Here is a 27,818-nt window from a genome sequence, read left to right as displayed (position 1 = left end):
GTTTAAAACTCTGGAATCTGAGAGTGCAAAAAATCAAAATAGTGAGAAAATTGCCTTTTAAGCTGTTTTTCAGAGGCAATGTGGCAGGCCATCAACTCACAAAAATAAAGTTTTTATATATTTAAGGTAGGAAATTAAAAAATATCTGTGTGGAATAAAGTCTTTACTTAATATCCTAATAATTTTTGGTATTAAAGAAAATTCGATCATTTTGACCCATACAATGTATTTTTGTCTTTTACTAAAAATGTTCCCGTGCTACTTAAGACTGGTTTTGTGATCCAGTGTCACACATGACCATTTCAAAATCACTTTTTCTCATTTTTATAATGTTCTTCTTTTTTTTAAATGTACGTTTTTAGGTAAAATTATCAATTTTGTTTCATTCTGTGAACTAGCTATATTTCTGCCAAATTTCAGATGAAAAAATATTGTTTATTTTCATGTGTATTTGCAGAAAATGAAAATAGGAGAAACAGGTCAACACAACAGAAATATGCAGTGTATTTTTTTAGACCTTAAATACTGCAAATAAAACAAGTTCGTCATCACTTAAGCAATACAACAGTGATTTTTGCTGATGTATTTAATGATGTTTTCTTAACAAATTTCGGGAGGAACCTAAGCATACAATCAGCCCGCTGGTCTATCAGCAGCAATCATATATAGCTCGAGAATGTGACCTCATCTCAATCATCTCTGGTACAACATCAGCAATCACAGCATTTATCCTATCAGCTTAAGCAAGCTCCATCATAAATACACAAGCAGTCTTACCTGATGCTTCTCGCATGTTCAACACCCTTTCTCCACCCCAGCTCCTCTCATTTTCCTCTCAGTCCCACAGGACCCCCTGGGGGGTGTGTTCTGGGCTCGAGCCGGTTCCGAGCCCGGCGCACTTGCCCTAACCAGGGTAGAGTGCTTCGTGTTCGGATAGACCCGGTGGAGCACAGCACGCCATATACGCATAACCTTCATATTCATGCCCTACCAATTCATCCTACATCTTAGCTGCTTATCTGCGAGGGTGAACTCGTGAAGGAAGAATTAAAACATATTTTTTTATTTGTTAACATTGACCTTGTCGTGGTGTCAGTCTTTCACATTGCTGTTGAATGTCACTTCTGAAGTTTGATTTTGTTAAAATTCAACAGACGCTGGACTAGAATGGCCACAATACATCTAGAAATGCTGATGAAATGAACATTTGTCAATGAAATGAAGAGTATTCATTTAAGTTTTTCTGCGCCTGTAGGTGCAAAAGTTATGTGTGACATTAAGGCATCATGGAAGTGTTCTTGGTGCACTATACATTTTACAGTTGTTGAGTAAAAAACGTTGATTATAATTAATCGTGATGATAATTTAGTGATTGTATAATTAGTATTGTTGTAAATATGATTAGCAATTAAATAAAGATATAATCGTTATCATTTTCAACCGTATGTTGTTGTCATTATTATTCGATTTGGACAGTTTGATGAGTGTACCAGATTGGGTGCATTCTTTGATGGAGTCGGTCAGCTGTGTTTAAGTTATAAACTCAGACATAAAGCAGTCCAGTATCCCTGTGTCATAACATGTCTGGCAACAAGCTATTGAGGGAACTACATACACTAATACACGTGTGAGAACAGAATCAAGTTATACCACCTGCGTGTGACTCTGACTCATGGTAAGTCCTGGAAAACATAGGTTAGCTAAGTAAGAATGATTCATTGGTACTTTAAATATTCAGTACTTTGAAGGAGAAACCCTTACAGTAAATACTACCTCTATAGCATACCATTACACGTGTTTATCTGTAGTCAGTGTACTGTGATTCACAAGTCTGGGGAATGATTTAGTTATATTTAACTTTAGCTGGCTATAATATTACATATCAGAGTACAGGATACTCCAAACGCTGCAGATTACATTGGGTGTGAAAGAGGAAAGGGAGTGGGGAGTCCACGAGAAGACGATATCGTTCTTACTGCAGTCCATTATAAAAGTGTGACAGCCATATATGTGATAAGTGAGTATTTATTGAGTCATTTCATACATTCTTTAAAAAACACAATCGCGCAACATTTTGTTTTCCACCCATGCAACATTCAACCGGGTGTTTTTTTTTCTTTTCTTTGAAAGCATCAGTTAGATGTTGGCATGAAAGCATCATTTTAGTATGCTTCAAGACAAACATGATTCACACCTCTATAAACATTTACAACATTTGAGGTGTCATCATACTCAACAAAGATGCAGATTGTTGCGATAGTGCTGTCCGCAGAAAGAGATGACATCACCCTGGAATATCTTGGGGATATCGGTATTAACTGGGATGAATAGTATGACACTTATAGTGTTTCTGTATGTTGGAGTCTCTTTGGCCATGCTGTTAGCAAATCAGACCTTGTTATACATTCCATTTCAAAATATTGAATACGTATAAATCCAAGGATGGTTCAAGCACGTGGTGCCACCACTATGAAACCACATTCTGGGTTTAGCTCTGTGTCCTCATGTGAGCACTGGAACTGATCTCCACCAAATTACAATGTAGCCGCCCTGCTACACCCATCCACTCGAGATCAGATTGTGTTCTGTTGAGTTGAAATGAGAGGCCGATTAAAGAACATATTTGCTTTGGGGTCTTCATCAAATATTTTGTTAGCACACAACTCACAACAGTGCAGAAATTGTGTTGCTGAACAATAGGACATACAAGAGAATGATGTAAATTGTCAATTTATATAACCATATTTCTGGAAGTTTGTTCAGATGAGTACCGTGGTAAAGTGTACAATACTGAAGACCATAATGATCAGCAGGCCAATGACAAGTGAGGTGATTCCCATGTGAAGAGCCTTTCTTCCCAGTCGCTGAGCTCCTTCATAGTCTTCTGCATCATAACTGCTTTGAGACTGACCAACAATGAAAGAGAGAGAAATAAAATTACATTTTGCCCAAATAATTCTATAAATAATCGTATTTAATAATTGGTCGATAAGAGAGGGACTAATATCTAAATATTACAATTCAAACTAGTGTGTTGGCTGTTTTATTTTATATTGATTTAATGAGGTTTTGCATCTAGAAAACCTACTGACATGCCTAAATACGGTATAGATATTGACATAATATTATTTAAGAATTTAAGAAAATTAACCGGATTGAAAACAAGAGGTTTACTGTAAAACTTGATTTGGTGTTTCATCTTAAAAAATGACGTTACTGGGCTGCCTTAAAATTTTGAGGTGATTCATTTAAAAAAACATTAGTTATTAGGTGAACTGATACTAAATTGTTATGTTAACTTATATGTTCAAGTTGAATTAATTAAAATATTTAAAGCAGCCTAGTTACTTAATTTTTTAAGTTAAAACAACAAATCGTTTAAAGGCAAAATTTCGCCTGAAAATCAGTCTGGGGTCAAATATTTTTTGAATCTGAAAATATTTCACATCCATTAAATGACAAAAAACAACGTTTGTTTCATAAAGAAAACTGACATTTAAAAAGCACCAATTAATTTCAAGATGTATATTAATTTCATTGAAATAAGGTTTATGTAAAAATGCTCTTCTGCATTAGACACCATCATCATTGACAGGTTTCAAAATGAAAACTAGATCTCTGTGCATGGCATATAAAGCAGGAAGCCACAACGGGCATAGTGATAATGCCATCAGCCCTCTTAATAAAATCAGACCGAAAACTGAGACCTATAGATCACTGGCACTAAATCATGTTTACTGGAAGACAAAGATGATCAGGCTTCACCAACATTCTACATGAAAGCAGGTGGTCTAAATCCACCACATAATCTCTGCAGTCATAAAGATAGCAATTTGTGTAGCTGTGATGCATTTACATTTATGGACTTGGTAGACGCTTTAATCCAAAATTTAAACTATACATTTTTTGTCAGTTTGTGTCTTCTCTGCGTATGGAACCTAGCCTTTAAATGCAATGCTTTACGCAACATGCATAAACCCCCAGTGTGTGAGGGGGCAATAAACAGGATTGCGTGATGTGTGATGCTAATCTAGTTTCTCACAGGCCTCGCTGTGGCAGCTGCAGCCGCTGTAATCGTCTTTACTGCATGTGAGACGCCCGCGTAGGAGTCAACCTGAAACTAGCTAGAGGTTTTGCTCTCCACAGCAAACCTCTGCACCTTGCCCCATTCAGACCTGAATCTAGACTGGGGGTAGCATTTGAAAGGCACAGATTGATGGTTGAATAAAGGGGGTTATGTGTAAGGGGAATCAACGGCTAGTTATCTTTATGTCCTGATGTGGGTGAATGACAGTGAGTGCCATGGATCACGGTTTGCTTTTATATGCAGACTTTATGTTATAAAGGGTTATCTTAAACCAGGACTAGGCCTTAGTGTAATTAGGATATTTAAATCTATTTAAAAAAAAACTTTACGAAAAAAAACTTTATCGGTGTGTATTGAGACAACACAAATACACTGATGTATTTTAAAATCTGTTAGTGTAAGTTGTTTTCGATCAAGACAGCTCTAACATTTAATTTTGTCTGGGACTACGCTTAAGCCCTGTTCGGGAAACGGCCCCTTAGCATATATGTTGAAACCATTTTCATCCACATTATTTATATTATATGTTCATATATAATCACTGTTTAATTCTGAATTATATCCAATTGTTGTGAGCGGTGGGACATTCTGAAAGAAAGTTTTGCATGCTGAGGTTAGGGTGTGAAAAATCTGGGCGTAAACCACTGAAAAAACTTTCCTCTTCATCTATTTTAGAGCCCTGTGGTTTGGAAACAACCTGAGAAACTTTAAGAGCTACTTCAAATGAATGCCTTAAGAAATCATATCATCAGTTATTCTCATAATCTCCAGAATTGTATAAATGCGAGTAGAGCAAAGAGATGTGTGTGTGAGGGTTCATGCAGTATTTCTTGCATGTATGGGAGTGCCACAATGTTAACTGCACAGATACTTGAAGCCCGTCTATTTATAACACTTATATGTCGAGCTGAACCATTAGTACATTCAGTCAGATTCCAAAGCCACAAGCATCACACAACCTGAAGGACTGTAAACCCGCAAGCACCTTACACCTGACCAAACACTTTGCACTACTCAATATTCAGGTACCGCAGCTGGTTATGCCCACCAAGGGGTCAGTTACCTCTGGGAAGCCCTTCAGACACATGTTGCATTGTTTGTTTACTTGACCCCTGAATAATACAAAATAATGTAATTTCCACTCACCATGAGAGAAAAAACCAACGCCACAATGTTGATAGGCCACGCGGGGCAAAAGCAGGTGAAGATAGTCAGAAAAATGTAATTCTTCAAAGGTGGCGGCTCTTGTGATTCAGCAGTCATTCCAAAACTGTTATTAATACTCCCATCTATAGACCCCCTCGACTTTTCATCCGATTTCTGGACACCGGAACTCATGATGCAGAACGATCAGGAGACTCAAAGCCTGTAAGATGTGACGAGCTAGAGCCTTCGCTAGAGGTTTGAAGAGAAGATCAGGATAGTGAACAGAGGCAGCAGGAGAAATAAGAAGCCAGGAGCAGAACAGGGGATGATTGAGTAAGAGTGAAAAGCGATGGATGAGAAGTTGAGTGAGTCAGAGATGGCTTATGACCTAATTACCACTGGGGCTGAACACTATCCTACTTCAGAGAGGAAAAAGTGGAGAGAGAGCAAGAGAGAGGGAGAGAGACTGATAGAGGGCGAGGGAATGCGTGCGAGACGTTGCAGCGATGTACTGTAAGATGTAAGAGGAGAGGCAAGTAAAGAAAAAACAAGGTCTGTCTACTTGCCCATCTTGCCATTATCTGTCAAAGGGAGACGTGAGTGTTAATGTTACTTATAAAGCCATGTGGATAATGGTCCCAAAATCACATTACAAGGCTGCCAAGAAATGCACACTGGCAATTTTCCCACGATTTTTGCACAGTACTACAATGAGGAGAACAGCGGAGCCTAGAGGACGAACGCTGCATTGCACCTACCAGACGAAGATTGATGCGCTGAATCGACGTGTTAAATCAAAATACATCGCGAAAGCTATATGCTTCCATGCATTCATAAAGATAAAGATCAAAAAATGTTAAACAATGTTCTGTCGGACACTTAATATTGCAAGAGATGCAAGACATTTTATAGTGGTAAAAAATAAATTGACCTCAAGTGTCAACACAGACGAGATTTTGCATGAGCCGTAGTGACAGGATATATCACACAGGAAATTGAAAAGCACCTGCCACTGCTAACTTGTGAAACAATCCGTCTGTGCAGTTTAGATAAAATGAAAGGTCTCTTTGCTCCCCTCTTCATCATCTTTCTCACAGGTATGTCGCCTATGTCTTTGTGTGTTATTTTCAGCGATGGCCCATGCTATTATTGTTCGCATTGTTTGGATGACCTGGAATATATGTGATAAAAGAACATTATTTCTAATGAGAATTGTGTCTTTTATCAGGCCTATTTGTCCCTGTATCGGGACTGTCTGTTCGGCAAACACCTGAGAAAATAGATACCACTGAAGGAGAAAATGTGAGCATTAAGTGTTACATTGAAACAGATTCAACATCGGAGCGAATTTTAGTACTATGGTTAAAAAATAATCTCACTGTTGACGGTAAAAATTATACTGATTTTACGCATCGATTAAATAGTGGAAATGTTAGCATCAACGCGACCCTTCACTTGCCTTCAATACGTCCAAATCACTCTGGCATTTACTACTGCAAAGTATCGATGGATATGCCCAGACTTGAAACGGTGTACGGAAAGGGAACACATATATATATTGGTAAGCTTTTTAATTATTTTATTGTTTTATAATTTTTTGATTTTGTTTTAAAATGATATAATGGCCAATGTTTAATTTTGCTCTAAAAATAACAATCTTTTACTCCTATAATACCGTCAATCTCAAACCTTATTACTTGCAGTGAATAGTTCAACAATTGTTACAACACCAAGTCGACATTTTAACTTTTCAAGTCCAATGAATCCCTCTAAGGACACAGTGTTGAAATGGTCACTTTCAGGATTGGGAATTATCTTGCTGATGGTCTGCATTGCCTTTGTCATTCACATCATTACAAAGGTAGGTATAATTGTTTTAACTCTATCAGCAAGTATAGTTTGGGCTGTTAAAAGTAAAATTCAAATTAGGCAAGGATATTATTTCATTATAGTTAATTTTAGTGTATATAAGTGTAACCTTTGCATGTTTTTAGGACACTACAGAAGAGAACATAAAGAAATAGTAAGTGGCCTTCATGTTTACTGTGTTTTAGTTTATGTGAATATTATTATTTATATAGTAGTTTTCAAAATTCTTAATTTTCTCCCAGATGGATGCTACAATTGGATCACAGCATTCAGTTAAGTCTGAAAATGTTGTTTATGCTGCAGTAAATGTTTCACATAATCAAGAGGGCATACAATCAAGTTATGAGGTAAATATGAATTGATGCTTTAATTTAAGTTGATTGTTGCTCAGTATAGAAAGCACACAGTTAATATAATATATATGTAAACTGTAGATGTAATATTTATATTATGACTTGTTTAGAACTGTGCAGCTCTGGTACCTTCGACAGTGACCTGTACTGAAGATTTAGTGACATACTCCGAGCTCCACATAAAGAGTAAAAGAAACGATGAAGGGTGATTTTTCTAAGCAAGATTGGACTGAATTTTGTTCACTTTAATCTCTTTGAGCTAGATACTATTTTTTATAAAGCTTTTAACAATTATAGGTACCGTTGTTTCTCTTCATTTGTTTTTAATGAATATTGATTTTGAAAGTTTAATTTGGATCTGTTTTAAGCAGAATTGTCTTCATGAAGCAGCACAATTGAGTTCTTCTTTTCTCAGCAGTATAGGACTGTAGATTCACCCACTCAGCCAAGAAATTACAGATAAGAATGGTTGAATAAACACTTATTATTATAACAATAATAATAACCCTCTGAAGCAAAGTTTGTTACTTAGCAGCCAAGTGTATTCTTAGTCTTTAATGTTTATTTTTATGTTGCAGTGATAACAAACTGGTTTAGAGTTAATATTAATAGCAATGCAGTAAAGTAAAACATCTAAATTTAAACGTGGTGGCTATGAATGAAATGTGTTTTGAAAAAACTATGGTTCACTATTATTTTTTACAAGGTAGCATTTAAAGTTCATATTAATTAATGCAAAAACATTATACAAGAAGGTGAGAAAAAATTAAGTATTGTTTGAGTTAACAGATATCATAAAAGATTAAACTCGAGCATTTGACATGCCTTAAAAAGCTTACATACTTAGTTTCATTTTATCTTAATTTACATGTGTGAACTGGTGTACAGATTTAGGTGTGTGGGTGATTTTGTTGCTCTCATGAGAGAGAATCAATAACATACTGTGGGAGTCTTTATGCGGTAAAGCCAAATGTGAATAAAAAGAACCTACAAAATTATCAGTCACATCATACATTATCAGTTATATAGAATTTCTCAAGTGTCATTGGTATTTGAAATAATTTATTCAGTCATCTATAAAAATTAGGTTAAAGTTTAAAGATTTTTTAAAGATTAAATTGGTAAAAGTAATGTCACGTAAGGAGGTAACAATTCACATTTTAAATAATCTTCCAGACATACAGTCACTTAATACCGAACCATTCAGTAAACTTCCCAGAATACAGATAAGTGTTTTTACAATATGAAAAATATGAAAAATACACAATAATTTACACAAACTGTACAAGATTGAAATCTAAAAGTCTGAAAATTATGTTCTTATTGTAATTCCTTCTATTTTCATGATCAATGCATTAAATCCAGCTGCAAAACCAAGAAAATATACATTTTGTTATCCCATTATATTATACTCTTAATGATTTTTGTCTTTCAAAAATATACTTCAAAGATCCACATATACATGTGACAGATTTTTGTTCTTGCACTGTAAAGATTATTCTACAATTCTACAGACCTACAACACATGCATATCACAAAACACTCAAAACAACATAGAGAAACAAAATATTAAGGAAGAAGCCAAATAAATTAAACAGAAGTACACCAAGATGTTATCTGTCAAACTGAGAACTGATTTTAGATCTTCTGGGTGTCAGTTCATTTCGTGACTATGGGTCTTGTGTGGGATGCAAAAACGAAAAACTTCTCATACCTCTGACCACAGCTGCTATAGCTGCGGCCGCCACCATAGGGTTATGTGCTTATAGAGGAATCGCTAAAAAAACATTCAAGTGCAAACAGAAGTAACAAACAGGAAAGAAGAGACGTTCGTGAGCACCGACTATTTTATTTATGTTGACCACATCATCACATAACACATAAAAAAGGATGGCCTGATTAAGTGTGGCACTGCTTGACTATCTTGCATGATTTCCTGCTGTGTTTTTTGGGTTGTATTGCTGAAATAAACAGCATTCTTATCTTTATTTGTAGTCTCTTGCTATATCACATGTTGTTGGAATTTTTGTAAAACTCAAGCACAGTTTTAGACGGCCATCCTAAGATTTTCAAACTGGATTAAAATTTGTCTGTGTGTATGTTTGAGAATGTTTTGTGTAGATTTGGACTCATTTGAATTTAATTTCTAAAAGTGTCAATATTTTTCCACACAGTTTCTATAGACTTTTTTTTTAATTCTTACATTTATATATTCTTCAGTTTTCAAATCTTTGTATATTTATAAAAAATTCAAAGACAAGAAAAGGCATGCACAAAGTGCACTCTTTACTCTTAACAGCAGAGGGCAGTAGATTTCACACTAACTTTTTATTCATTTGGATTTGGACTTTAAAGGGGTCATATGACACGGCTTTAATGAATATTATCCTTTGTTTTAGATGTAATGCAATGTGTATACATGATTTAAGGTAAAAAAACTACTGTATTTTCCACATACCGTGCATGTTTGTATCTCCTCTTTGCCCCGCCTCTCTGAAATGCGCAGATTTTTGCAAAGCTCATCGCTCTGAAAAGCAAGGTGTGCTTTGATTGGCCAGTTAACCGGTGCATAGTGATTGGACGAATACTGAAAGCGTGAGACGGAAATGTAACGCCTCTCACCATAATTGGAACATCAGGTTCCAAAGCAATTGTACTAACAGGTACAGCCACCTTACTTAAGCATACATTTGGGTGGTCTAAGTCAAATCACACCACGAACTGACGTAGATTTGTGGGGGTGTGGTTACACGACGCATTTCAGGCAGGTCTGGGTGAGCATTTCCTTTTAGATAGAATGCATTTTTTGCTCCGAAACTTGAATTTTTGCAATTTTAATGTATTTGGGCAACGTATAACACACCAAAGATACAGAAAAACACAAATTCGCGCCATGTGACCCCTTTAATCTTCCCTCTAATGGTTAAGAGACCCAGCATTCCAATCCCAAGTACCGTCCATCCCATAACCTCTGTGAAGTTGGCACTCCATAAACTGTAAATAAATTGTCATCAAAACTATAAAATTCATTTGTGCTGTGTTCCGGGTCTTTTTTAACAGCACAAATCGGCACAGATTGAGCACAAACAAACACCAGCTGTTCGGGGTGATTTAAAGTGGGCGTAACACATGGGGTTTCTGCCAATCTCATATTAATCTAGAGTACCTATAGAGTAGCATTGTATACTTTTTATTTTCGAAGAGTATTTAGTTTGATCACACTTATAAAAGATAGATACAGCTTTATGATTATTTCCGAAAACACACGGCACGTGCGGGGTGGAGGGGTAGGCTGAACCAAAGCACGTGTGCAACCATGTAAACAAAACACAGACATCAGTTTCACTCACCACATTTGGTTCATGTCCGGTATCATTTAGCGCTGGGACGGCTCCATATATCAGTTTCAAACAATCTCCAAATCCAGCGTTATATACACAGTTTAAACAACGTTAATCAGCCAAATGCAGTGAAAAAATAATACGTATGCTCTCTCTCTTTTTCTTCTGCACACAAGTGAAAGTGACGTCTGCGCATGCTCCTTCTCCTGCTCTCCCTGCTACCATGTGGGTGTGCCGTGTGAAGAATTTCCAGAAGAATTTTCCAATAAGGGACTAAGAAAAATTGTTCCAAAACAGTTTTATATGTTTGGAAACAAAATCTGAAACCTGTACGGTTGCTGGGGGAGTGTATCGAGCACAGAAATACTACGTAATACGCCCAACTCTTTTGTGACAAGTTGACCATGTTAAGCATGAGATGATAGCACGCTTAACATTGTAAAGAAGTCAGAATGCATGAAACACCTTTGCACGGCTGCTTTAAACAACATGGGGTCAAAAGTGAAGCCCCTAAATTCTTCTTGTTATATCTCGGGAAGGAAAATAGTTACAGAGTTTGTTTTAATGGCACAAACGGGCATTAATCAAGCACAAACGAATGGCACCAATTTGATATGATTTGGATGACATGGGATGTTGAGTGACGTCACATAATCAATAAAAGAATGTTTAATATGTTGAATGCCAAACTAGCACAAACGTTCATTTTTGCAGCACAAATCAGCACAAACACAGCAAAGATGAATGGTATAGTTTTGGTGACAGTTTATTTATACAGGGTGCCAACTTCACAGAGGTCATCCCATAGGCATCACATGTAACACCTTGAAAAGTCTGTGGGTGACATCCCTTTGTTCCACATTGTTAGATTTACTTTTATACTATAACAGAAGTCTATATGCAAATGGGGAACAACACAAGCCAATTTTAATAAAGGCCAACAATATTTGCAATGTACACTAGAAAGTTTATAGTATAAGCAGCAATACACCTGCTAAAACAAACAAACAAAAATACAAAAGAGAGAGGTTTTGTTTGTTTGTTTTTTGCACTTCTCACTATCGTGATCTTGTGGAAAGACATTTCACAGACATCCTCCACTGCAACTTCATTCTCAAAGGTCAAAGGTATAAACAATTACAAAACAGGTGGCATTTCTTCAAAACAAACATAGCACAAACACACTATTGTAAGCAAAACAAAATGTGTTGAAATTTATCATAAAATCTAAAATGTAAAAGGTAGACAGGACCTAATAAATCTAGACACTTGTTAGTTGTATAATGTCCATAGTAAATATGTGAAGTTGTACTTTACATCTGAAGTTGCACAACTGTGTGACCTTTGAGTAACTGAAAGGATGGACTAATATAAATGTTGTAAATAAGTAAAAAAATACTTATGTTACCACAACAGAAGATTTTAGGAGGTAGGACGAAAATGTTGCAAAAACGTAATCTGCCTGTGGGTGTCACAGGAGCATGATGCAGATGAGACGCATTGTTTCTACTGACTGATAAACACCTGCCTCTGCTAATGTGTGAGACCTACAATCTGTGCAGTTAAGTTAAAATGAAAAGTCACTTTGCTTTCGCTATAATCATCTGCTTTACAGGTATGTTAGTGTGTGTGTTTTTTTTGCAATTTGTCCTAGTATGAATTATGGAATAATGAACAAGTTGTATAATGAAATACACAATACACTAATTTGTCTAATGAGAACTGTATTTTATTAATCAGGTTTTGTTCCTTTATTGGGACTGTCTGTTCGGCAAATACCTGAGAAAGTACACATAAGTGAAGGGGTAAATGTGAGCATTAACTGTTACATTGAAGCAGATTCAAGTTCAGAGCGAATCTTTGTTTTATGGTTGAAAAACAATCTCATCGTCACCTCTGAAAGATTTGATAATTCCATGCATCGATTACGTAGAATAAATGTGAGATTCAATGCGACACTTCACCTGCCTTCAATACATCCAAATCATTCTGGCATTTACTACTGCAAAGTATCGACAGATATTCCCAGACTTGAAACTGCATATGGAGAGGGGACACATGTGTATATTGGTGAGATTTACACTAAACATTTTTAAAATATTTTATGAATGTAGTGAAACAATGCTTATGGCCTTTGTAATAAACAAAAAAAAAAAATGTTTGTCCTTAACATTTGTCTGTAAAAGTCCAATCTATCAGAATGTGATATTTGTTCCTAATAATGTGTTCGTCTATCATTTGCAGTTGCCAGTGCATCACATGTAACCACACCAAGTCTTTTGACCATTTCAAATCCAGTAAATCCCTTGGAAGACAAAATAATAAAATCAACACTTTCAGGGTTGGGAATCCTCATGCTGGTTTTCTTGCTGATTTTAGTAATTCGCATATATTAAACAGTAAGTCATATTTCTTTGACCATTTTAAGGGGTCTATCAGATCATTGCTGTTTCATATTCCATTTGAAATAAATTATATTCACTCTATTTGTATCATTGTCAAGTCTGTAAGTGTAGCATGTTAATTCATGTTTATTTTCACATTCAGGTGGAAAGGTTTGGATCACATTATCCTGCTACTTGCGAAACTGTCACGTCTGTTGTTTATACTACATTCCAAAAATGTGATGCGGCCCAAAAGTAAGAAATGAGGTACATTTAATAATTCTCTGTTCCTTGACTGATTTCTAGGTTTCTATAGATTTTTTTTTTTTTCTAATTCAAATTACCAGATGGAATAATTATATTGCAATTATGTGCAGCTTTGATACACATCACAGTGACCTGTACTGAAGAATTAGTGATATACTTTGAGGTTCACATGAAGATTGAACCAAAGGATGAAGGTTGAATTTTCTAGAGCATAATTTTAACTTGGTCTGAATTTTTTTCATTGTAACTTTCAATCACTTTGTCCAAATAAAAGCATACAGAGATTTTCTGAAACTATTTAAAAAAATACATTTACTTCACTATGTTCCACTGATATGAATAAAGATTGAAGTTCTGTCAACTCATATTTTAGATATTCTAATGTTGATTTTTGAAATTTTGAAAAATGAAATAAAGTAAAATAATCAACAAACAGCATGCAAAAATCTGAGGTAAAATTAACTTTTTATTGACAAATCAGATTGGGTGTTCTAATATTTATTGACATAAAGTCCTAGTTTATAACAGAAGAAAGCAGATTCTTCCTGACAGATCATTTTTCATCTATCAGTGTGCTACGCATGCAGGTGTATGTATGATGTATGCTTATGTGTTTAGTATTTTCTTTTATAAAACGTAATTAATCGTGACTGAGAAGTAAAGCGACACATGAATAAAAAACTTTCCTTTTTCCTTTTATTTTTTTCAGAAAGGGTTTTCAAACAAGATCTCAAACAAGAAACATTAATACTTTCAATTTTAACAGGCATTCAGTTTACTTCATAAAAACATATTGTTATATTAGTGTTGCTATATACCAGTTGTGAATCTTCAGTTAATTGAAGTATACTTATTATAATCCAATCATAACAAGACTTGAAAACCTCGAAAAGAGATCAATGAAATTGTGCATGGACATGGTCAAAACAAAGTAAAAGTTGTGGGGAAAGGGGTTACAGTTCACATTTTCGGCCATCTTACTGGAAAAAATACATTACACCAGGACTCCAAAAATTCACATTTCACACTCATTCAATAGTAGCATCATTCACTTTGCCATCTGTCAAAATACACTGAACAAAACAAGTTCAAGTTCTTAAAATCATGAAAAAAACTTTTAGGACACAAAGATTATCATGTGTCTGTGTTCTTGAGTGTAAAACACTCATTCTCATCACATCGACAGATCCGGAATGCGGATCTCAAAACGACAGTATGTACAATATTTTACATAAACAAGGTTGAAACTAAGTCTGAGAAATATGTCCTCATTGTAATTCCTTCTATTTTCATGATCAAAGTATAAATCCAGTTTGCAGAACTAACAAAATATACATTTTGATATCCCATCATACTATATACTTCTGCAGAAAATGTCCCTAATGATTAATGTCATTTAAATACACTACACAGATCCACATAGATGTGACAGATTATTGCTCTTGCAGGACAGCAAAGATGTTTCTACAATTACAAACCTACAACACATGTATTGTGTCATCACAAAAACAACAAACACTCAAAACAAAAGAGAAACGAAATATTCTGAAAAGAAGCCAAACGAATTAAAATGACACTATGTTATCTTGTTAAACAGAGAACTCATCAAATTTATTTACAGGTTTAGCTCTATATAAGAGGAACGGGGAGTTAGTCTAGACCCTGATATGACAGTAATTCACAAAACAGGAAACATGTCACATCACATTAATAATGTTGCAGTCGCCATCACATGAATATGTGCCTGGCTTAATGCTGATCCATCCAATTCAAAACCATTTAAAAATGTTTTAAAAAATAGAAATAGAACCCTGCGGCATGTGCAATGCATCCATTATTATTTTTGATTGATATCAATCGCCACACTTAAAAAAACCTTCCTCGAGATTTCAGGAAGACATAAAAACAACAATCGTTATTGTACCTCATACATTTTAGTGGTAGCCATTAGTGAATGCCGTAGCAATCAGAGGTCCCTGTAAAGAAAAACACGTCTTAAACAGAAAGTTTTGATGCCAAACGTTATCTTAATAAAATACAAAAAAGATTTTATCGAATTGTTTGGCTCACCCCAAGGCTGTGACTGAATCCGGTGCTGGGAGCAGGACTGGCAGCGCTGATGTAGCTCCCCACTGACTCCTGACTGGCCGTTCCATACAAATCTGCCATCGGCCCGGGACTGCTGGTACCCAGAAACCCAGCTGAGCGAGAAGGAGTGGAGCCTTAAATACAAATAACCATGTGGATTTAATAATTCAAAAAAGATATATAGCACAGCTGGAGAGCGATGAGGACATTTATCTATCAGTTTATCTCCTGAGCACAGGTTGTGTGTTGGTTGCAGAAAAAAGAACAGTCTTGTACCTCTGACCACAGCTGCTGCTGCGGCGGCCGCCGCCATGGGGTTGTACGCTGTCAGCGGAATGGCTGTAAAGCAGGTAGAGGTGCAAAGAGAAGAAACAAACAGGAAAGAGCTGACGTGAATGAGCGTGGACTACTTTATTCATGTTGACATGAACATTCACGTCTTTTTTCAGCTATATCACTTTATGCTGATGGAATGTGGTGACCCGCTCCTTGTGAAGCTCATTGAATAACTAACCTGTTAGCTCAGGGGGGTGGGGTGAAGTCAGAAGGGGGGTCCTCTCTAAGTGGAATTCTAGAATAGAGATAAACACAAAAAGCTTTTAAACATACGCACATTGACAAGCACTACAGGGTAAGCGGCGCATGCTACAAAACAAGATGTAAGCAGGCAGACATTAAATGCACATTGAAAGACTGAGTCCACAGACAGCCCCTCCCCTGAGATTTACAAGCAGCTATGAAAGATGTGTGTGTGTTAAGTGTTTATGTGTTTGAGTGGTTTAAATGCAGGGGTTCAAAAAAAATTATTTGAGAGGGGTTTTCCACAAACAAAATTTCCATTTTGAAAACATTTATACCTTTTTTTTACCAGTTGTCACCATCTATTATAGTTTCAAATTCAGATACATTTGCAACCCATGAGGGGGTCAAAAATTTACAAACCCAACATTTGGTCCATATTTGACCCACCAATTGATTGAAAAAAAAGCATATATTAATTCATAACCCAATGAATGGGTTTGTAAAAAGTGTAAAAAATGTTGAGTGTATGTTGCCTCATGTTGTCTGTTACTAAAATGTTACCTAACATGTAGAAAAACTCAAGAACTGTATGTAAAACATTGGATTTAATTCCTAAGTGTTTGCAAACAAAACTTTGAAGGGGGAGAAGAAAATCCAATTTGTTATTTGTTACCTATGTGTGAAAAGATCTACAGAGACATCTAACATCATATTATGTACAGCAGGGACTTCACATTGAGCCTTACCAGGGAACTGATATGTGTATCCTGGTGTAAGACTAGCGTAGCTGCGACTGGCGTATGTAGCAGCCTGGAACCCTGGATAACCTGAGAAAACATATATACAGATTAATATACAGAAACATATATACAGACTAATACAGATTGGTGTCAATTCCTATACAGTAGGCAAAACTTTATTACAATAAATTATATCAACTGTCCTCTGCTCATTAATTGATATTAATGTTCCATTATTAGTAGTTTGTAAGTCATTTTGGATAGTACAAGTACACACAGTAGTATAGGCCTGTGCAGATAGCACTTTTCACTCTGAACACTAGAGGGCAGTAGACTCCACACTAACTTCGAGTTACTTGGATATACGCTTTATTCTTTCTGTAATGGGCTGTTAGGAGACACAATCTTACCCAGCATTCCAATCCCGAGCATAAAGGCGTCCATCCCATAAGGCATCACACGTGCACGACCCCTTGATGAGCCTGTGGGTGACATCACTTCCTTGGGCTGGGCCTTCTTACATTCAACCTTTTAATAGAAAGAAAGTATATCCGTCAGTATTAAAAAACGAATATACTAATAAATACAAAATGGGGTTTCAGTACAGTGACTTACCATCTTGTTGTTGATCTCGTGGAAATGGATTTCACAGACTTTCTCCACCACATCTTCACTTTCAAAGGTCACAAATCCAAAACCTGAAGAAGAGAAAGATGGCATTTTTCAGGCATAATTATAGAAAATCATGTATTTTCACATTTTATATTTTAATGAGTTGATTGGCGTTCGATTATAATCCATCGACTCTATTGGTTTTAATATGTATACGGTATACACTTGCTAGTTGAACATCTATATATTTTTCATGTGCTCCTGTAGTTACTTTGCTAGGACGTTTATTCTTTTGGGGGATCTGACATTATTATTCATAAAACAAAAAAGACCAGATTATTAAATGTAATAAAAACAATTAAGTGAGAAGACGTAAAAGCAGATGCCAAGCATATTTTTGGTATATGCCACTTTAGCCAAAAACTCTGTGCAACTAGCTTTATTTCTGTAATTGTCTTTTTCATGTGTCTACTCTAGATTTTCTTTTAACAAACACTTGCTTCTCTCGTCTGAAGTGCTGCTCTCTCAGTATCTGTCTCTGCAGGGTTGAAAGCCATGCAAGCTGTCATAATCGATGTGCTGTAGAACCCGTGCAGGGGGGATGGAAGAACACTTAAGGAGGTTTTAGTTTAAACCCTGATTAACTAACACACTAATTATTCAATCTCTCTCCTCACCTAACGCTTATCCTATAGAGCTCAGGGTGAAGGGCCATGGAGAGGAGACATATTGGAGCAGGTTTAAGAAGGAGAATCAGTAAAGCGGACAGAATAACTGCACTTGAACCGCCCAGTTAAAGGGCGATTCATCATTTTTTGGGCGGTACCCATTCACTTCTATTGTATGTACTTCTGATGCTCGGTTACCATCATTTTTCTAAATATATTTTTGTGCTCTGCATAAGAAAGTTTACAGTTTGTAATGACATGAGGGTGAGTAAATGACGACAGAATGTTCATACTTGGGTGAACTATTACTTTAATGAAAGAGAATGATTGACTGAAATTTACCTCTGTGCCTGTTGGTTGTTTTGTCAAACATAAGCATTGCATCATCCACCTGTAAGCAGAGAAAGAAATAAAGAATTTATCTTAATCATCTAAATATATCTAAACATTCAGATGCATAGTGGCTTGAAAAACCAGAGAAACACATGAAGTGCTTTAGTCAAACACTTCATAAAAAATATTGTCTCTACATTTTTTACTATCATTGACAGACAGTCAAAATAAAAATAAACAATAACAATAATTATGAATATTATTTTAATATAAAGCCCTAATAAAGACAGCACAGAGTTCATTAAATAGACAATCGCACACACCACAACATAATTTTTCATCTTCAAAATAAGAACGATGTCATCATTTACGCACCCTATTGTCATTCTTTCTTCTGCAAGGCACAAAAGAAGATGTTTTGAAAAATGTTGGTCACCAAAAACTGTTGGTCTCCATTGACTTCTAATGTATGAACACAAAACCGACGCAAGTCAATGGGGACCAACGGTTTTCAGTAACCAACATTTTTCAAAAAATCGTTTGTGTTTGGCAGAAAAAGGAAAGTCATACAGGTTTGAAATGACAAGAAGGTGAGTAAATGATGACAGAAGTTTCATTATAAAGGTGAAATATTCCTTTAAATAACTGTCAGATATTATTTCACATGACTGAACTAGTTATATAACGTTGTACCAATAAGTACATTTATATTTTTAATGATTTTTAAATTCAATGTTTTCAAATGAGACGGTTTGGCAGGGCATATAGAAAGATCTTTTTTTATTGTGTTATTTCACAACCATGCTCATCGGTTGCAGGTGAGCATCTGGTTTTACAAAAATGTCTTTATAGGATAAATCCATATTTTGTTCTTTTTTCCTAGTAGAGACAAGCTGTACATTTTGAAAGCATACAGTAAATTTAGTCGACATTATAGAGTACACAAACAAATACAACAACTTAAGCCATGTCTAAAAGCTATAAAACTCATATTCTGACTTCATGAGATCATTAAAGGGGAGTCCCTTTTGATTTTTGCTAGAAGAAAATCTTGTGTGAGTGAATGTGCGTCACAGCGAGTACACTGACAGACATCTCTAAACAGCTTAAAGGTTAAAGGTGAAGGTCAAGCTTAGAGGTTTGTGTGTGAGAAAGAAATCTTCTCAGTACAGCATATGAAACATAAGCAGACAGTCTGACCAATCGACACTTTCTATCAGCAGATACCCACAGCAACACAATAGTTATAAAAAAGTAAATCCATCCCAACAGTATAGTTGCTCTCATTCTATCTGTTTTTCTCTCTTCACCGCTCTCTCTCTCTCTCTCTCTCTCTCTCTCTCTCTCTCTTTCACTCCATCTCTTGTCCAAACCAGGCCAACACACAAAGTGACCAGTGAGGCAAACTAATCTGCAACTTCCCCGGGTGGCTGAAACTATCATCTCTCTCCCTCTCTCTCTCTGCATTCCACACTCAAGTATGGCTGAAGAATGCTGAAATCTTTTTATCCAAAGTTTTGCATCCAAATAACTCACAAATTAAAATCTTAGAGTGACGCTCACATTTGAGACATATTAGCATTGTATTTCATCCGTACATCACTTTTCCCGGATCTATTGTTGTATTACTTCAGTTATGAACATTCAACCCCCCCACAAACACGCAGCCTCTGCTTCTTTTTCTCTCCTACACACACACACCCCAAACACAAAACCCTTTGCCCGCTAAATTACTTGGGGACAATGGATGGGCAGGGTCACCGTGGTAACCGGCTAGGAGGGGGGCCGAGGGCAGGAGCAGCTGTTCCATCAGATTAATTCAAATTCAAGTAATCTCCCCCACCTTCCCCTCCAAACAAAACTCACCCCTTCAAACTCTCAAACTCTACCCCAACTCTTTCTGTAAGCATCTCCACGCTTATCCTGCTTCCTCATTCACGCTTCTGTACAAAACAGGCTCCAATTTCACTCTGTACAAATGATTTTTTTCTCTCGTTTTCAATCAAACATTATTTTTATTATACCATCCCATAATGCCATCAGTTTTTAAAAGCCTGCTTACCTTTCCGAACTGGTCGAAGTACTGTTTTACATCTTCAATAGTTGTGTTCACCGACAGGCCTCCAACAAATATTTTCTTTGTTCGAGTCACCAACTGAAAAGCGAGACAGGGGGATCAGGTGACAAAAAATAAGATAAAGACTGTAAGCTGGATATAATAAACAGTACCAGTCAAAAGTTTTCTTATTTAGATTTTTTCACCTTTTAAAATAACAGTAAACTCATTGAAAATATAGTAGCACAATTGTACCAGTGGGAATTATGACAGTAAAAGCATCTAAAATAAATAAGAACTATATATTTAACTATTTTCAAAAGTCACACTACGACTAGATCTTTACAAAATCGTTCTCTTGGCATTTTATCATTTAGCTACTTGAAGTCTCACCCTGGGAAGCTTTTTAAGGAGTACAAAGGGGTATTTAGTATTTTAGTATTATGTTTTCAAATGAAAGAAATTCATACGTTGGCACAGTTATATTTTTTGTCTACAAAAGAAATTCATGCATTAAAAGAACACCACCTTGAGATAACAATATTTTTAAGATCACTAGAAACTTTTACGTGTTGCTCTAAATACAAAAAAGTCCATCAAACAGGTTAACGTGGCTAATTGGTTGTAGACTTACCTTAGGCTGGGCCCGTCGCGGGAAGGCGACTTTCGGGTCAATCTAGAGGAGAGGTTGAGAGGAAAAGATCTAGTTTAGAAACTTTGGTAAAAGAGGAACATTGACACCAACACACCGCGGACTGTACGTGAGAACGTCCGTGAGAGGTTCCCTGAAGGAACCTTGACATCTTCAGGACTCTGCTCACATCCTCTGAGCTCTAGTTTCAGTTGTTGTCTGCCTGTTCGTCTTATACACACTAACTGCACGCTGTGTTTGTCTGAACGATGGTACATTCATGCAGAGAGCTCAAAAAAAGAGTGCTGAGAAATGCCAAAAGAAGCGACAGTGAGTGAACAAACAAACACACACACAAGAGAAATGGGGGTTGAAAGTTTACAGGTTTCTAGGAGAGATGAGTGGAATGGAAGACTTTTTGACTTGACAGAAGAGGCTGTCGGAGCCACCTGTGATCGTGTGTACAGGACAAAAGAAGGGTCAGCTTTCCCATAAACACCACTAAGTGACGGAAAAAAAACACTCAGAAAAACCACAACCATGTTTCGTTTGGAGGGAAACGGCTGGAAACGAGTTCAAGCAGAAGAGCATCCTTGACCCACACACTCTTTTGACAGTCAAACACAAATATTTTGTTTGTTTGTTTTTGCATGTATTTCTTTCTTTGTTTTATCGTTAGTTCTTCCTTTTGATTCTTTCTTTCCTGTTTGTTTTATAGTTTACTTTGGTTTTGTTTAATGGTGACATGTTATCAGTACAACATAGATGATGTTCAGGTCCTCCAAAAATTCGAGTGTACTGTCATTTTGTAAATAAGAAGCTAAAATATACATTTGTGTAATCTGAGAGAGTATGGACAGAAAATCAAACCGGCACCAGTAAACATACTAGATTACAGATACTCAAAACCTCTATATTAGTCATTACATATCATACATTTCTAGTCAGACTATTTACCAAACACTAGTCTACGTCATGCTGTACTGAGGTTAAAATCTAGAAGATAGTAAAGTAGGCAGTACAGCTCTAGCAGCAATAAATGATTAGTCTGTCCGAGAGAGGGTTCGAGTAGGGCTACGCTAAAGAGCTAGCACCTCTGAGATAAACTACAGTAGTTTACCAGAGTCGCCCCGTTATCAAAACTCAGACTAGTAACAGAGTTTCATTGTGAAGTCTAGAGAGTAAAATAAAGAGGCTAAACTAATCTGAACAGAGATCTTATGGAGATGCTACGGTTTAGGTCTATAGTTTCTAGACTACACTGATAGTCACCTCGGGTCCACAACATTGCTGAGGCGCCACCACTCCTGTGCACAATCAAAAACAAACAAACAGACACACACACACACAAACAAACAAACAAAATCAACGTACAGCCACTGACACACATGACAGGAAAGCTGAGGATAAAATGTGTGGTCACATAAAACACATTATTGTTTATTTGGAAAAAACGGGTGAGGAGACATTGAAATGTAATGGAAGCTGGTGATGTTTCTTTAAGATATTTGGTCATGTGCCGATTCTTTCATTTATATTTGAAATGCCTTGAATGTTAAATACTTGGTTACATTTATCACATCTACTTAGTTTACTTGTATAACACATTCACGCAAGAGACACTCTTATTCCCCTAGTACATTTTAAATATATTTATTTCATTTAAAGTTAGGGACACCCAGAAATAAAAATGCTGTCATTATTTACTCAAGTTTTTCCAAATCTGTATTAATTTCTTTGATCTGATGAACACAGAGAAATATATTTGGAAGAATGTTTGTCACCAAACCGTTCCTGGCCACCATTGACTACCATAGTAGGAAAAATTACAATGGTTTTGCTTTTCGAAGAACTGTATGCTTTCTGTCATTCTACAAAATATCTTCTATTGTATTACACTGAACAAAAAATATATATCAAACAATTTTTTCCTACTACACTGTAAAAAATCTGGCAGCTGGGGCTCAATAAATAAACTGTAGAATGACATATTTTCGCAGTTTTTCTTGTGATTTTGGGGCCTATTTTTGTTATGCAATTTTACGGTTTTGGACCGTATATTTTTAAGTCCAGTAAACATTTTTTACATTTTCCGGCAGCTGTGATACCAGAAATAAAAACATTGCTGTTATTCTTGAAAATGACATGTATTCCTTGTTTTCCTTACGTTTTTTTACGTATAATAAAAAATATAAAAAAATACATGAATTAATCTGTAAAGTTACAGTTTTTGCTTTATACGGGAATACTCTGTCAAATAAAAAAAAAATACAGGGTTTTTTAAGTGTTTGGTACTCAATAGTGGCCAAGAACTGGTTGGTTGCAAACATTCTTCCAAATATCTTTCTCCGTGTTCATCAGAACAAAGAAATGTATACAGATTTTAAACAACTCGAGGGTGAGTAAATTAACTGTACTTTTAAAATTGATTAACATATATACTGGGATATTACTTGAAACTAACTGAAAGTAGGCTTTAGAGTGCTTTGTGTGCACACTGCGCATTTTTATATATTAAGCCTAGACGTTTTTTGATGTCACGATACGGATTTTATGATCTTTGAATAATATTATTCTTTACATGCAAGATATTTAAAGTATACTCAAGGAATACTTGCAAAAGTTTAACTTTTAACTGACTTTAAAAAGTACACAAATATTGCAGCATGAAATAAATGTTTTTCAAATAGTTTTATTATATATATTCCACAAGAGTTGGTTTTAAGAAATTCATGAAAGTGCCACATTATGAGCTTTTGTTTGTTCATTCAATACTTTGGGTACCAGAGCTGTATGTTTGTGTTAGTGGCGTTCACAGTGAGGGTGTGTTTCAAAGCTTGTCAATATTTCTGTGGCTCTAAAAATAACTGTTCTCTACACGTACAGTACAAAAAAATATTTTTCTCCGCTTTGATAAGTATGAAATACATTCTAAACACACTCACAAAATATACACAGAGTGGAATACATGCTAACATTTGTCCTTAAGAGGCAAAACTTGCCTCCCCTCTCAAAACTATTTCCAGTCGATGGACTTAACAAATCAGGTCAATCCTTCAGGGTCACTCGCTGGAACCGTGAATGCAACGTGTATCAATCATATACAAACGAACACATGCACACAACGCTCGCACTGTCCGCCCGAACCTTCCACAAGCCCGTTGATTAAACATCTCGATTTTTACGTGTTGCTCCTAACATTTCCGTTTTTCTTCCCTGGCCTCCCCTCCTCCACGGACGCTGAGCTTGTTAAGCTAATCTCCAGTTTAAAGTCGGCCCAGGCGAGCAGCCATAAGGCACCTTCACAGGGGCGCAGTCATAGAGGTACAGCAGGACAAAGACCTTCATGTTCCCCTGGCTCTCTCTCAGGGGGGAGGCCCTTAGAAAACAGCACAGCAGCCGCGCTGTGGAAGACGGGACACTTTCTAGAACCTTCGCTTTACACGTAATGTAGGTTTTAGTTAAGGGTCAGGTCTGCTTTTCCAGTCCTGTTGGCTTGAGGAAACTGTTTGTGTAAGTCACAGGTCAACTGCAATGCCTCGATTTTTGTCTGAACAGCTGATCGGGCTCATTAAAAAAAAACAGCCAGTAACACTTTTGCAGCAGTGTGCCTTGCACTACCTGTTGCCATAGTGCACGGCTGTTTTTCACTCAAACTTTCAAAGGAGAGAGAGATACAGGGATAATAGAGAGAGAGATGAGAAAGTTTTTTTTCTTCTCCTTCAGGCCTTCACCCCTCCCTCCCCACTGACCCCCTGGGGGGTGACTCCACCATCACCATGGTAACCAACGGGCACCATTGTCCCAGGACCCGCCTGCTCTGAACACTGACAAAAAGACTCTCGCAAATAGATGCACCGTAACACCCGAAACCACTCTGCAAAGTTTCCTATTTTTGTGGGAGTTAAACTGTAACCGACAGTTCTGATGAAGAATATTGCCTATTGTTTCATTTGAATAATATCATTAACCTGACCGAGTCTCTTTGTGACTTTACAAATTCTCACGTTCTTAAAGAAAAAGTCGGATTTTAACAAATAAGTTAATAAGAGACGTGAGAAATTATGGGACATCTGAAAGTTTCAATCTAACTTCAGAAAATCTAAATTCTAGTCTAATGTGTTGTGAGCACTCTTGAGAAGAGGCACCACAAAGGCTTTCCAGCAACTCCCAGCATACCCTGTCCGGGTCCCCTAGTTACCATAGTGATTGACACAGAATAGGAATGCTTCCCTGACAACCTCATTGAGAAAAGAGGAGGCTGAGATTCAAAGTTTCTCTCTCTCTCTCTCTCTCTCTCTCTCGCTTTCTCTGTGTCCTCCTTAACTGTTTGACAAAAACGCAAACCAAACAGGCATGAAACCTCACATTCAAGCACGGCATCTGTGGCATCAATACAAGATTACCACCATATCAATGTGCTTCACTATCTAACAGCTTGCATTTAAAACATTAAATAAACTAATAAAGTAACCCTTTTGTCTGACTGACACAACACAGCAGACGGTTAGCACTTGATGAAGTTGAAACTCACAGTTTTCGAGTCCAGCTCGTGCCTGGTCTGGGCCAGAACTTTGTCCACGCCAGCTTGGTCCATAAACGTGACAAATCCGAAACCCCTAGGCAAAGAGGAGATCGAAATTACAACACCTCCACCCATTTTGCGTATACTGACAATACAGCCATTAATAAGCCATTGTGGAGGCCTTTGTATGTTTGCTGTGGCTTCCCGGTCAGGTTGGTCGATCCCTTACCTCGAGCGCTTTGTAACTGGATCCCTCATCACCATGCTCTCCTTCACCTCACCAAACTTACAGAAGTAGTCTTTCAAACCCTCTGAGAAAGGAGGACAGCGATCATTATTCAATTCTATTCGACATTAAGAAGTGTGTAAAACAAGAGATTATTGCTTGGTGTCACCAACATTGAATGGATGACATCAACAATAAGTGGATCACGTCAACAAAAGAGATGATCTAATATCATCTGATGTAAAATATAAAGAGTGAGATCATCACTTTGTGAAACAGAAATAACCTTTTCTGTACATTTGGTTTATGGGATAAAAAGAAACTGGTCGTTATATGATGTTAGCCAGTATTTAAATAAACACATCTAAAGTTGAGTATTTTTTATCTGTATGAAAAATGACAAAAAATACTTATTAAGTTTTCTTAAAAAAACAAAATTAGCATTTATTAAATGGTCACACTACCTGGCAGAATCAGATGACTGAAAGGAAGAGTTATTTCCTCTGAACAATACGTTTGCGTAATTCAAAACAACAATGTGCCCTACATACTAAGCACAGCCTACAGCATGACAGCAGTTGGTAAAACTTTGTTCCATTCAACTCGGTTAAACCTGTTGTATTGCCTTTGGATAAAAGGATCAAGCCAAATTACAGAGCAACCAACTGGACTTATTCTCTATATGAGTACTTGTTTTGGGCTTTTAAGAAGACAGATAAGCAATATTTGATTTTGAAGACAAGAATATTTGCATAAATAAAGTGAATGTGTCTAGACCCTTTGATCAATTGTTTTTCAAACTTTCATTTTGATAGGAACTCAATAACACACAATGACTTGACAAATGCGTTGACGTTTGGAGATACTTTTGAAACTGTAACTCACCTTGCGTGGTTTGCCAACTCAGACCACCGATGAACATTTTGCTGTTTGAAAACAAGACAAACGAGCGATCAACAAGTGCGTTTGCATATAAATAAGAACGACTGAATGGACATTGAATAGCACCATCGGGATCTTTAGACATTCATAACGGCAGTGATTCTCCGATCTGAATGGATCTAAGGTGCGATGCGCTGCGCACCGACGAACGCGCTTTCCTTCTTTGTTGAGTTACTTTACAAATCATCACGTTATAAAGCTCGTCAAAGTTTTGAGATGGAAGGAAGAGAGAATGGATGATTTTTTTTACCAAGGGTCGTGCGGAGAGTCCGGGGAGGACAGGTTACTCTGGCTGCCTTCCGACTCCATTGCGCGGCTGTGTGTCCCGTCCGAGTATGGTGCGAGAAAGGAGGCAGAAAGTGTGGAGAGGGGGATTGGCGTGGGGTGAGTTAGAGTTAGAGCTCAAAGCCCAAAGACTCCACCTCTCTCTTGGTCCAAACACAGGGCCCCTCGAGAACTGACCGGGAGTCAGTGGATTGCCCTCCTCCGTAGCATGACGATCAGATCCTCAGTGATTTATTGGGGTCATATTTTTTTTAGGATTCAAAATAATTCTGTCAGTTTAATAAGTATTATGTAATATTATACAGTACTAATTTGTATATATGTATTTTATACATTTTATTATATATTAAATGCACGGATTCCACATTATCCTTCCACCTGTTGGTGACACTGCTAAAAATGTCATTTTTTCTCACTCAGAGTTCATTTATAAACAACATTTGTGCTTTACTGTAGATCAAAAGTGACAATTTTGCCCTTTCCGTCAAACATTTTGCTATAGGCTATCATGTTACGTAGTATCTCAATTTTGCCAAATAAATAACGTAACCAAGTTACGTGTCTTTCCTGTACACCAAGTTTTAAGTTTAACACTAAGTTTTACGTTTTTTCCCGGACCTGAGAGGTTACTGTAACAACTATATTACAGGAAATTTACAAACAGAGTAGAAGAAATGAGCTTGATGGACATTATGAAGATTCAGAATAAGAAAGACCTTTAGTGTGACTTTAGTGTTTCATGT

At 36.7% G+C, this 27,818-nt stretch overlaps 2 protein-coding genes and 1 long non-coding RNA gene across 6 annotated transcripts; 1 reads left to right on the top strand and 2 right to left on the bottom strand.

Annotated features, from left to right (window-relative positions):
- Positions 1 to 2,759: 2,759 nt before the first annotated feature.
- Positions 2,760 to 5,425, bottom strand: LOC130407221 (transmembrane protein 233). Its single transcript, XM_056729963.1, has 2 exons — positions 5,234 to 5,425; positions 2,760 to 2,906 (listed from the first exon to the last, which is right to left on the bottom strand). The coding sequence occupies exons 1-2, from the start codon at positions 5,423 to 5,425 to the stop codon at positions 2,760 to 2,762; spliced, it is 339 nt and encodes a 112-aa protein (XP_056585941.1).
- An 827-nt stretch (positions 5,426 to 6,252) lies between these two features.
- Positions 6,253 to 7,064, top strand: LOC130407232 (uncharacterized). The gene is made up of 3 exons (XR_008904594.1): positions 6,253 to 6,330; positions 6,462 to 6,794; positions 6,937 to 7,064. It is a non-coding gene; the product is annotated as an uncharacterized LOC130407232 (long non-coding RNA).
- Positions 7,065 to 14,135: 7,071 nt separating this feature from the next.
- msi1b (musashi RNA binding protein 1b) lies at positions 14,136 to 27,193 on the bottom strand. 4 transcript variants are annotated; one of them, XM_056729952.1, is made up of 14 exons: positions 27,041 to 27,193; positions 26,734 to 26,774; positions 25,852 to 25,933; positions 25,632 to 25,716; positions 21,101 to 21,142; positions 20,473 to 20,565; positions 18,420 to 18,468; positions 17,413 to 17,495; positions 17,208 to 17,325; positions 16,804 to 16,884; positions 16,050 to 16,106; positions 15,812 to 15,874; positions 15,518 to 15,669; positions 14,136 to 15,441 (listed from the first exon to the last, which is right to left on the bottom strand). In XM_056729952.1, the coding sequence occupies exons 1-14, from the start codon at positions 27,097 to 27,099 to the stop codon at positions 15,382 to 15,384; spliced, it is 1,065 nt and encodes a 354-aa protein (XP_056585930.1). In that variant the 5' UTR covers positions 27,100 to 27,193; the 3' UTR covers positions 14,136 to 15,381. The 4 variants fall into 4 exon arrangements, with proteins under 4 accessions (XP_056585930.1, XP_056585932.1, XP_056585933.1 ...); XM_056729954.1 differs by having other exon boundaries at positions 14,136 to 15,423; positions 27,041 to 27,192; XM_056729955.1 differs by lacking the exon at positions 16,050 to 16,106.
- Between the last annotated feature and the right edge of the window lie 625 nt (positions 27,194 to 27,818).

Source organism: Triplophysa dalaica, chromosome 18, assembly GCF_015846415.1.
Source record: "Triplophysa dalaica isolate WHDGS20190420 chromosome 18, ASM1584641v1, whole genome shotgun sequence".
NCBI lineage: Eukaryota > Metazoa > Chordata > Actinopteri > Cypriniformes > Nemacheilidae > Triplophysa > Triplophysa dalaica.
Note: the sequence above shows the minus strand (reverse complement) of the source record. Positions and strands in the feature narration are given on the sequence as shown.

Bases quoted from the DNA above. Each gene is read 5' to 3' on its own strand.
- LOC130407221 (XM_056729963.1), bottom strand. From the start codon at position 5,425: ATGAGTTCCGGTGTCCAGAAATCGGATGAAAAGTCGAGGGGGTCTATA. The intron at 2,907-5,233 runs GTGAGTGGAAAT...ATTGTTGGTCAG, and splicing joins CGTTGGTTTTTTCTCTCATG to TCTCAAAGCAGTTATGATGC.
- msi1b (XM_056729952.1), bottom strand. From the start codon at position 27,099: ATGGAGTCGGAAGGCAGCCAGAGTAACCTGTCCTCCCCGGACTCTCCG. The intron at 25,717-25,851 runs GTAAGGGATCGA...CTCTTTGCCTAG, and splicing joins CCAGTTACAAAGCGCTCGAG to GGGTTTCGGATTTGTCACGT. The intron at 17,496-18,419 runs GTAAATTTCAGT...TCTCTTCTTCAG, and splicing joins AACAACCAACAGGCACAGAG to GTTTTGGATTTGTGACCTTT.